Below are 12,236 nucleotides of genomic sequence, written 5' to 3'. Positions count from 1 at the left end.
GCAGTACTTACGCTGTAGTTGGTGCTTTGGGTGCATTCGCATCTTTCAGAGGATCTCTCTTGCGCTTCCTCCCCTTTGGCCAACCTCCTTTTCTCTTCTGGTAAAGGTAACAGAATAATAAAACTATTTAAATACTTCTTCCCGAGTAACATATAATATTGACTGTAGTAAGGCCATGTCCAGAGCTTAGCCAGCGAGCGAGCCGTAACAATTATTTAGGACAGCCACTTTTACCGTGACGGCTTGGACAGCTTGGCCTACCCAGCTCAGCCTAGCCTAGTTCGGGTGTGGTCTACCTTTAACAAATTCTTTATATTCTTAGAACCTATTGAATGTCTGTCTCTTATACACATCTAGATGTGTATAAGAGACAGGTTATGTATTGAAATATGAATGAAATACATTATAAAGTTACAGTACTTGTTTAATTTGTAGTCTGTGAAGGAAACACCAGAAATTATAAATGAACTGTTCCAAATTAATTACGCGTGCACAGTGAAGCGCACATTGTGGCCCATCATTGAAAGCGTATTCAGTGAAATAAATTGCACTACTTCAAAAATGTTATCTTAATGTAGAAAAGTCAAGCTTCTCCTCTATCCTATCAAGTATTGGTAATTTAAAGTTTGAAGAGACACAATATGTTATGCCTGTCTCTTATACACATCTAGATGTGTATAAGAGACAGATATAAGGTAAGGTAAGATAAGATAAGATAAATTTTATATAAAAATTTCGCTTATGTCAAAGCCTGCATTCACAGAAGTAAATCGAGGACGTCAAGAAACGTCTATAATTCGAAACCTACAGGTCTGAAAAACTGTAACAACATAGATCATCGAAGTTTCCATCTCATGAAGTGAATATAATTCCATATTTCAACTTAATTGAAAGAAATATTGACTTTTGTCTTTTTTTACCAGAGAAGCTGTCTCGTGAGCACATGCTGTTTACGCATGTCCACATACGCTAGCCGTGTCGTCAGTTGTTTCTCAGCGTCAAAATATTTACATATTATGTACGATGGGTACAAAAAAGATAATAGCCTGAACGTGTTATTTTCAGGCATGTATTCGATTCGTGCAGAGTGACTCACTATAATTAAATCACCAGTTTCAAAAACTTTGAAGTTTGCAATATACAGCGGTGTCATTTTGGATAGACACGTGGAAATTATTTCTTTGTCAGCTAACAGCAGCTGTGGAATTTCACAAACAAGCCCCACAGGGATGAAAAATTATGGATCACATTTTTTGTATTCTCTTGATGTTAGACCTATTTATGTATGGGTCTAGCATAATGATAAATTTCCGTAGTATTTTTTGTCTATTTCCGTCTGTAATTACGCCAATCTTATTTTAGTGGTCATGAATATTAATTGTTCTCTTTTATCAAAAATAATCGTGACGTATAACATAGTTGAAACAGTTTAACATGAAATTATGGGGCTTGATGCAATAAAAAAATACATTAAAAAGTACATACACAATTAAATGCTTTATTAAAGTAATGGCATACATATAAATATTTAACATGGTTGACATTACTATAACATTTTAACTACGTGACAATTACTTCGCACATTTTTTTTTTGGGGGGGGGGGGAATAATAAAACGAATAGGAATTTAAACATTTTACAACGATTATAAGATTAAAATTATATTCATAACACATTCATCGGACTTTTGATTTTAATCAGACACACTCGTGCTTTTTTTTCCAATGAAAAAAAAACAGTAAAATCGGCCGAAATTGCCTAACCACCTAAAAATCTCTCTACAGTCGAAAGATTTGCTCTTTCGGCAGTACTTTTCTTCTCTTCGGGATGTACTCGATACACACGCACTAATATATCTAACCAAGTTGTTTTTCGACCAACAGCGCCTTGGTTTACAGAAGAGCTTCGAAATATAAAGGTCAGACGTCATTTGGAACGCAAGTCCCACAAGTCTGGTTTGCAGTTGGACAAAGACGTCTATTTGACTAAATGTAGAGAATTTAATAGTCAGCTTACAGACTGCAAAATTAAATACCACACTGATCAGGACTGGTAAACTGTCCTGATAATTAAGTTGGTGAATGACCTTACTTCTTCAAATTCTCCAGTCTTGCTTCCACCTCATGAAAATCTTTTTGAACTTGCTGGAAGGTTTTCAGATTTCCTGTATAAAAAGATTGAAAACATTCGGAATAGGATGCATTACAAGCATAATCTGATACTTGCATTGATAGATACAGCGCTCTGTTGAATACCAGGAAAATTAACTACATTATCCGTATTGTTTAACAGTAAGATTATAATCATAGGCTAGGGAAAAAGATAGAGATTCTTATGTTTTTTTTTTGTTTTTTTTTGTTTTTTTTTTTTGTACGAGCAGTTTATGGGTACGTCAGCTTTTTGTAGGAAACAACTTAGGCGAATTTGCGTAACGTAGTATATTGGTAAAATCTCATAAATTATTCATAATCATCCTTACAGAACGTATTTTGCACATGCGCTGTTTTCAAGTCTGTGTCAGCCCTTGGTCAGCCTCAGTGATCAACTGTTCTGCTCGCGAGCATAGCGAGTAACTTACCCAGTGTTCGATTTTTATAGAACATAGTCAATTGACTATAGTACCACAGTCGTATCGTCACGACGCCAGGTGGCGCTCTCTGTTGTCAACGGACGTTAGTTACCGTTCATTACACCTAAATGACTTCATAGGCTTTCTGGAATAGGCATTTTAAGATCTAATATTTTACCATCAAAATGTACTAAAAACACAAAAGCTCACATTATATTAGTTATCGAACACACATTTAGGCCTAATCATCAATTAATATTTACAAAGAAAAAGTAAGATACAACATCTTAATAATTACGTTAGAAATTGGGATCAATGGTTTGTCAGTGAAGAAAATGGTGTCCTGTTGAACCCTTTTTGCAACGATAGCAACGGAGTAGTATCACGACGTAACACGTACTCTATGGATAGAACGACACACGACGTACACATTCACATTCATTTTTACTTCCTCGAGATTCATGGGTTTTGTATTTGAGTTAATGCAAGAATAATACAAGTGATTGATAGTAGATTCTGAAGTTTAATATATTTACATTTACTGTCAGTCCAAAATACTATATAATAGTTGTTCTATTTAAATGCGCAGTTTTAAGTCTGTGAGGAGGAACGATCTGCTGCTCTGTGTGTGTGTGTAGGCCATGACGATTCAGTCGTTGTATGAGCTTGTATTTTTAATAATAATAATAATAATAATAATAATAATAATAATAATAATAATAATAATAATAATAATAATAATAATAATAATAGTTCATTATTATATAGCGCATATAAGCAAGCTGTCAATGCGCTGATCAATGCAAAAATAAAAAAAGGGATGATGGATTTAATACATTGAGATGATACTGTCAGTCTGCAAATACAATACTAATTTGTTGTTCAATTAAAGTTTATTGAAATTCCACTATTGTAAGCTAAGAAACTTCGCTCGATGCTGCGAATTATGCCTATACAGTGTGATCCACTGGCGCTATTTACGATAGACGAGGCTTAACGCGAAGGATTCATTCATCAAGTGACCATCCGTCAATTCATGCATTCATTCATTTCATATATTTATTCGACAAATACACATTTACAATACACTTATTTTTTAAGAACCAGTATAAAAAAGGCTCAGTGTTCTTATTTTTTGGCCAATTTCAGGCTCAAAATGTTCTTATTTTGTTCTTATTTTAAACACTTTTCAAACAGAAAATTATTATTGTATACTACTGTTTACGCAAATTCGCTCCCCGCCGGTGTGAGATGCACGATTCCATTTTCTAATGTGTTATGCTACTGTATGTGTGATTGTGATGGAGAAAGCACAGTGTGCGCTTGGCCTTTTGTGGTACAGTGGTTTTTTTTGGAGATACCGTATCTCTAGATTCGAACACTGTCAGTGTTTTATTCATGGCTATATTTATATGTTTTCAAATTTCTTTGTTCATGCTGATATCTTACTTATCTGTCTTTCAAACAAATGGATACTTCACTTAAAAACTCCTTCTGGCATTTTTTTTTCTAGAAAACTGCTAAAGTAGAGATGGTAGAGAGCAAGCAGGGTTATAGTATGGGTTTCTAGTGACCTGTAGGGATGCTTTCCATTTAAGATTTGTGTCACTGTTGTAGGTGATTCCAGCTTTAACACAAGCCTGGTCAATTCCACTAATTGCCTCAATATATTCCCAATGCTGCCAATGCCAAAAAGAGTACATGTACTGTAGCTCACTGGGTCAAAGTAAGAAATGTTTCTTGATGTCATCTTGGTCCATAGGTTAAAAATTGCTCACACAAATAAAATATACGAGCGGTACTGGGTAAAGACAACTTGATTTCTTGCTTCGAACAAAGTATCCATTTGTAGAAGTCTTACGAAGATAAGCCTATCCTATAGTGACGTTAAAGGGTTGGGACCAGGACATATCTTCGACTTTAGAATGACAAAGATTGAAATATGTTAAATACAGACAATTTCGATACATAATTACATATTCCACCTGGAATCAAGAACTAGGCCTATGTATACATTGTGTCTGTATTTAACATATTTCAATCTTTGTCATTCTAAAGTCGAAGATATGTCCTGGTCCCAACCCTTTAACGTCACTATAGGATAGGCTTATCTTCGTAAGACTTCTACAAATGGATACTTTGTTCGAAGCAAGAAATCAAGTTGTCTTTACCCAGTACCGCTCGTATATTTTATTTGTGTGAGCAATTTTTAACCTATGGACCAAGATGACATCAAGAAACATTTCTTACTTTGACCCAGTGAGCTACAGTACATGTACTCTTTTTGGCATTGGCAGCATTGGGAATATATTGAGGCAATTAGTGGAATTGACCAGGCTTGTGTTAAAGCTGGAATCACCTACAACAGTGACACAAATCTTAAATGGAAAGCATCCCTACAGGTCACTAGAAACCCATACTATAACCCTGCTTGCTCTCTACCATCTCTACTTTAGCAGTTTTCTAGAAAAAAAAATGCCAGAAGGAGTTTTTAAGTGAAGTATCCATTTGTTTGAAAGACAGATAAGTAAGATATCAGCATGAACAAAGAAATTTGAAAACATATAAATATAGCCATGAATAAAACACTGACAGTGTTCGAATCTAGAGATACGGTATCTCCAAAAAATTAGGTCAATTTGAAGGCAATGCAAATCCTATCCAACGTTACATCCTCAACTACTTGAAACAGATTGAAACTATACTTCAGTATGTCAGGGCCACCAGGCAACGGGATCTGATGTTGCACATGGTAAGTACAGAGGCTCTTATCAAGTATTTCTTTGCGCATGACCACCTGAACTACGCCCTAATTATTTCTGCTATATCTATTGACAATGCAGGAAACAAAAGTTTCCAGATGTCTGGGAAGAGTTCATGAGAGGCAAATTCTGTGTGACAAAGGGACTTTCTGTGTTCGCGTTTATAGGTCCGGATCATGGAATTCAACAAGAGAACCACAAACTCAAGGTCTTTGGCAGTATCATTAGCATTTATCCAAAATGAGAAAACTCTAGACAGTTTCTTTCTGATTGCACCAGAGCTGGCCAATATATGAGTTTGAAAAACAACATTTCATGAGAAAAGATGTTACTAGAAAACAACACCACGAGATAACAGAAGGAAAGGCAACCCGAATATAATGAAGAATGCTACATTGCTGACACAGGTGTTTGTGGACCACGAAGATCCATTCGCTGCTGATGAGAATGACCTTTATAACCTTCTCACTAAGGAAGTAAAGAATGAAAAAGTAGCAAAGGATATAATAGAGCGTATGACATCGGACAGAGGATGAGACATTTGCAAAAGAACGCCTTCCAGAGAGAAAACTTTCCATATAGGATCCAATAAATAAGACGACGATGGGCACTTTCAAAAGTGCAAATACAGCCCTGACTTTGAAAGCAGGTGACAAACTTATCAAAGTCAAAGAAGAAAGAGGACTCCTTCATAGATTCATTGTCGCACTACATAGTCGCCCAGTCATGATTTAAAAGAATATATAAGGCAGGCACTTTTTGCTTCAGACAGGTCACTCCTGCTAGCCTATGAAAAAGCTAAGGTCCTTCAAGATTTTAAAGCACTATCCCCAAAGAGCAGGAAATTTCAATAGATGGAAAAATTCAAGCACCTACGGTACTCAATATACGACTGAACAGGAGGTTACACCTGATAAGTACACAGTTATGATTATAGATGGCATGGCACTTGTAAACTCTATCTCCAAAAACAGATGAAATGAGATATTAGAGTGATTTTGTTGGGATCGCTGATTGTTATGATGAAGTGAGATCTGAAGAAAGTTTGTTCCAGTGCGATGTCTAAATGCCTCTGCGCCAGAGGTCATCAGACTTATATGTGTGGCTGCAAATCGCAACTATTTTTGTAGTTGCAGTAGCAATATGGTCCCGTGTACGGAGATATGTGGTTGCTTCAATCATGGCTGCAGCAACTTAGGAGAACACTTTCCACGAACACTTGCAGGAGATAACATACCAACCACTTTATTGGCACTATAGTATTTTTCATTGGTCGCCATTTTGTATTTGATCGCCACTTTGAATTTTAGTCATGACATATCATATTTTGCAATCATGTTCATGTAACTTTAACATTATTGGCACACTCAAATTTAATAATTTATTTATATGTAATTTTTGTAATGGCGACCATTTTGAATTTCAAAATGGCCGAACTCTGTTGAACTTTGGTTTAAAACTAGGTCTATATGGTTTAGGACCTCTGTGGCAATCATTTGGACTTCAAACATTATTCATAAGGCAAGTTGTTTTGTCAAATAATATGTTGAATTTATTAGATATTTTACGTATTGGCGGCCATCTTGGATTTGACACCCTTAAAAAATGACACGAAATTACATAGTGGCCTACATTATAACAGTGGTTGACTATAGTGTTGACAAAAAAAAATTGAGGTGATGCTAATCGGCACCATTCAGCGACTTACAGTTAAATCAATAGATGTGGCGATTGCTGACAAAAAATATCAAAAGTGTGCACTGTGCACAAATATCTTGGTGTTTATGCAAAATTAACATTCATTCAAACATTTTTAAGTCGAGTTATAAAATACTTCAGAACAATATACATATAATTAAAAAGATATAAACAGTCTAGTTCAATCATCAAAAAGTTAAATAAAATAAATTGAAAAGATGGTTTTCAACAAGTTCGAAAGAGGAAAACACTATAAGAACACGATATTAAAATACTTTATATACAACAATATGAATAATAACGAATGCTTATTTAGCAGTTGAATACAAACGGTTTTATAAAAAATATGAGTATGGGAGACAGTATATCAGTGAATTAAACATTTCTAATATATTCTCAATTGTTCTTTTCAATTGATCTAATTACATACTTAACACCTCGAATAGAAGCCCAATGGGCTTAATCTCTCAAAGAGACCCAGGCCACCTCGAATTGAAATTCCTCTTTATTTTGCAAAAGTTGCGTCGAAACGAAGTCCATCTCGAAAAGAAGCCCATGGGATTCTTTTTAGGATAGTACAGTAAACATACATTGTAAATGAATTTCAAAGAAACAAATAAACATTTTAAAACATGCTTGGTTTATACAGTAAATGTTTTAATTGCGGTTAATATACTAAATGATACAGGCTGTTGTTACAGTGGCCATAATTATTGTTTTATACAGTACTAGCAATTGCCAAAAATTTACATCTTCGATTTTGAAAAGAAGCCCCCCACCCCTCCTCTTTACTTTACAACATTAGCCTGGATAAGAGGCCATCTTGAAACGGAGCCCATCTTCAAAGGAAGCCCATTGAAAAGATCTCCAAAAAAAAAAAAAAAAAAAAAAGAAGTCAATGGCTTCTATTATGTGTTACGGTATTAGGACTTTTTGTGGTCATCATTAACCTATTAAACAAGATAATTTGTATATGAATGTTAGTCTCCTACATTCGGTTTTGGGTTTTAGGATAAACACATTTGAACATGATAAAAATTATAAATGAAATTACTATTGGACACAATTAAGGTTTGACTTATTACGCCCCCGATAGAATTTGAACTACTGAAAAGTATGTTAGACTTCGTACAGCCATAATCGGATCAGTATGCATAATGTGTTTGTGTACGGTATTAATTAAGAGTCATGAGGCCAATAAATTTTTATTAGTAATAGAAACTCCCTGCTCACTTTTTCACTTTTAGATAATATTGACCACCAAACTTCCTCATTGGATATGTAAGACGCGGTACAGCTGGTATAGTATTTTATATCTAGCCTCCTATTAAACAAGATGACGTTGCAAATAGTGTTGTTGCTTACAGTAGCATGTTTCTCATTCAAAGGTATGATTTTCTTCTAAAACTATTTTAGTATTCTTCCACAGGCCTATATTTTTCTAGTTACGCTGCTTTGAAAGTGTAAGTTGTATCCCCATAATAGTAAGATAAAACACAATAAACTTTTAATTAATATGCTTTTTTAATGAACAGTTATTGTTATTAACTACGGTACTTTACATCAGTATCCACAATGTTCAATACAGTAGAACAACTAAGGAGCAATTTCATGACTAACAGATCTCCCCTGAAATAGGTTGCCCAATAAAACATTAACTGAAAATGATAAAAAAAATGCCATCATAATATGTTTTTACGCATACAGTCATACTACTTGTAAACTTTATCAGCTAAGAATGGATTACAATATAAAAACTAATTTGTACAAAAAAATCAACATTAGTATATTAATGCAAAAGTGGAACTTGTCTTAGGTCTGCTTTGTTATTCAAAGGAATATCATTAAATTAGTAAATATTTTTATCCTACAATATTAAACATTATACTTGAATGAAAAATATAACATGAATTTAGTAATAACTTAATCAGGGTATATGCTATGTTACAAGTTGTGGATTGAATTACATTATGAGAGTACGTTTTTTATACAGAGAAAAGAAAAATAATATATCTAAACTAAAAGCAAAAACCTACAGGAATTTATACATAGAATGCCATCAAATTCACATTGGAAATAAGTTTGAGTGTATAATATTTGTTGTTAAGAATAAACAAAAATATTACTCTTCACTTTATTTTGTTTTCAATAGGAATTGAATGTGTTTGGAATTGACGATTTTTCATACTAAAAAGATGTCCCCTTGGGCCAAAGGTGTCCTCTTAACAAAGGTTGACTGCAGTGTTAACATAAACTTAGGGGATCGTAATCGGCACCCATCAGGCTCTTAAAGTTAACTCAATTGATGTGACGATTATCAAAAGTGTCACTCTGAGTTTGCAGGTATGGGCTAAAAACTTGCAAAGTGTTTTCATCCAAACAAGTGAGCTATAGGAAATTAGAAGGAGCGTCTACTGACTTTGATTACCCCATAACACATTAAGGCTAAAATGCATAGTCTTTTAATAGAATTTGAAACACAGAGAGAGCTGGTAATTAAAATCGATAAAGAACTTAAATTTTGATTTAATACCAGGGACAATTTAATACTCCTATTTATTAGTAAAAATGTCCAAGCCTTTGTACTTTTATACAAGGCATTAGTAAGGGTACTAGTCAAGTAATGTGTCGACAGGCCTAAAATAAACAAATAGAAAGGCTTCCACAAATCACTTGGATAGGCAAATAACTTGGATAGGTAAATTAAATTAAAATTGGCGTTGGACAACGAGGGGTCAAGGTATGTCAGAAGGAGCGAGTGCCCCTTGCCCCACCCCCACCCCCGCCCGCTGGCGCCACCGAAAAGAGGGCCCATGAACATCAGTCGAATTCACTGGTTAGCTGAAAGGTTCACCCTTTTTAAATAAGGTTTCAATAAAGGAACAATTATTAAAACTTTTATTTCTTCGTACGTGTATTAACGTGAATTATACGCGATTGACATAAAGACTAATTGATTGATCGATATGGCTTTTAGAAGGTCGAATTTTACAGGGCTATGAACTTTATTGTCATAATTAATAACACAAAGTAGCCGTGCACAGTGGAAAATTGTCTTTCGCTAGCTCACCTTCACATTTAGTGTCTTGTGTTAACTTACAGCTTTTGCAATGGATACAGAAAATAAACTGTTTTTGGCAATCTACCAGATTCCTCAGTCTGTTGTTGGTTGGCTTCCTGCAAATCCAGAAATTGACATGACGTTAAACTATTATACGAGCTATGTATCCGAGGCCGGCCTCTGGACCTCAGTAGCCTCTGATTACCACGCAGGAAATGTTACTTTCCATGATAAAGAAACTCACGCAATTTTATTAAGTGATGCTTTTGGACCTCCTGTTGGCTCTGCTCATCCCATTGAAAGTGGAACCTCTGGTAGAGTTGAGGCTATAGCAGTTGACTGGCTGTCTCAAAATGTGTACTGGGTGGATGAGGGTTACAACTGGATCAAAATGACGAATTATTATAGAGGACACGAAGCTACGATTGTTGATACGGGCCTCGAAAGGCCGTCGGGAATAGCTTGCCATCCTATAAAAGGGTATGTACATATTCAAGTACTAATGCCAATTAATTGAAGTAACATATAATACTATTTGATAATGCTAATTTCATGGAAATTAGAATGGGTGTAGCAATGCAATTACTACCAGCTACTGGGAATTTTTATTTATTTATATATTGGACATAATTAGAGAATAACATACCAGGAGGGTGTAACAACCTGTTGGTCATGTATGTGATACAAAATTACAGTCAAAATCGAAAAGCAGAATAATAAAATTGATGAGAGACTTATTTACAATTATCATACAAAGCTGAATCTAAAACTCAGAAACATTGAATTTTGTTACAATACAATACATTAAAATCACAACATAAGGTAATCAATTAATGATAAAAGCCTAAATCAAAAATTTAAATAGTAAAATTCCGTATTAAAAAGATTAGTATGGTATAGCAATGGAATTACACTAAAAGTTACTAGCATTATTTTTAACAATAAACATAAAAAGTAAAATAAAAATGGATACATAAAATATTGAAACTTCTAAATTGATGAGCTTAAATATTTGATTTCTCTCTAGCAGTGGCGGATTTAGGGGATGACTCTACCCCTCTCTTTGCAGCAGCCAAGAAATATCTAACCAAGCGCTAAAATTATTAGATAAGAGGTGACTAAAATTGCGGTGTTCCGAGTAGGGGAATACCATAAATCCATCTCCCCTGGACCATAGGTACCATACATTCTGTTCCAAAGTAGAATTAAAACTGTTACCTAGTAAATTTTAAAAACTTGTTCGAGGATTTAGTGTAGTCAAATTTTGTCCACATCTTAATATATTTAAAGCTTTGCTCAAGAGGAAAGATTGAGGGCTGTACAACTCTTTTTGTAAGACACGGAAGGGATGTTTTCCGAAAAAAAATCGGGAATGGACGATAAAATACAGATTTTTTTTTTAATATTTAAAATCTTGGGGAAAAGGATGGCTAAATTCTAAATGTCTAAAACAAAAGCAGATGGATGTGTGCCCATATTCTTGCCCATTGTAACACTCAACATCATATTTTCCACTAAAGGTACTTATTTTGGACCGAAATGGGGAATAAGTATCCCCCTAAAATTGAGAGATCATCAATGTCAGGCGCAAATCGAACAACTATTGTTACAGCTGGGCTGAGCGAGCCAAAGTCTATAGCAGTTGGTATCACTACTGACAGGTAATGAATGCAATATGATTTCTTTTTTATAGTCAATTCATGTATGTTAATTATGATGACGATTAGGGTGTTTATGAAGATGATGATTAAATGGACAGTAATATATTTTAATTAGTAATCTCATTTTCAAGAAGTATAATAATAAGTTAAATAGTTAAACCCAATCTTCCTAAATTTTCAGATCATCATAATTTTTTAATCTTTATTGTTATTATTATTGTTATTATTATTATTATTATTATTATTATTATTATTATTATTATTATTATTATTATTATTATATTAGGATTTACTGGACTGGCAACAGTGGAGCTGACAATAAAATCGAATCCTCCGATCTTAATGGTGATAACAGGCGAACGGAAGTGTCAGAACCAACATCTGACAGTGTATTTGACAGTATTTCTGTAGATGAAGTAAGATTTTTCTCATACGCTTTTTTATCTCTATCAATCCTAATTATTGTTAATAATCGGATTCAAATTT

General features: G+C 34.3%; 1 protein-coding gene across 2 annotated transcripts in view; it reads left to right on the top strand.

Moving 5' to 3' along the window:
* The first annotated feature begins 8,335 nt into the window (after nucleotides 1-8,335).
* LOC117119133 (low-density lipoprotein receptor-related protein 6-like) overlaps nucleotides 8,336-12,236 on the top strand; it is an 18,807-nt gene continuing 14,906 nt past the window's right edge. Inside the window, exons 1-5 of one of the 2 annotated variants that reach the window (XM_033263950.1) lie at nucleotides 8,378-8,416; nucleotides 9,181-9,371; nucleotides 10,131-10,569; nucleotides 11,610-11,750; nucleotides 12,037-12,166. In XM_033263950.1, coding sequence (XP_033119841.1) covers nucleotides 10,139-10,569; nucleotides 11,610-11,750; nucleotides 12,037-12,166 — 702 coding nt within the window. In that variant the 5' untranslated portion in view covers nucleotides 8,378-8,416; nucleotides 9,181-9,371; nucleotides 10,131-10,138. Of the gene's footprint in view, nucleotides 8,417-9,180; nucleotides 9,372-10,130; nucleotides 10,570-11,609; nucleotides 11,751-12,036; nucleotides 12,167-12,236 lie in introns of both variants that reach the window. The other variant, XM_033263949.1, reaches the window with a different exon arrangement.

This window comes from Anneissia japonica, unplaced genomic scaffold (genome assembly GCF_011630105.1).
Source record: "Anneissia japonica isolate Jap-2015-1 unplaced genomic scaffold, ASM1163010v1 scaffold1792_len1028045_cov167, whole genome shotgun sequence".
In the NCBI taxonomy this organism is placed as follows: Eukaryota; Metazoa; Echinodermata; class Crinoidea; order Comatulida; family Comatulidae; genus Anneissia; species Anneissia japonica.
The sequence above is the reverse complement of the archived record's forward strand: the minus strand, read 5'-3'. Positions and strand labels throughout refer to the sequence as shown.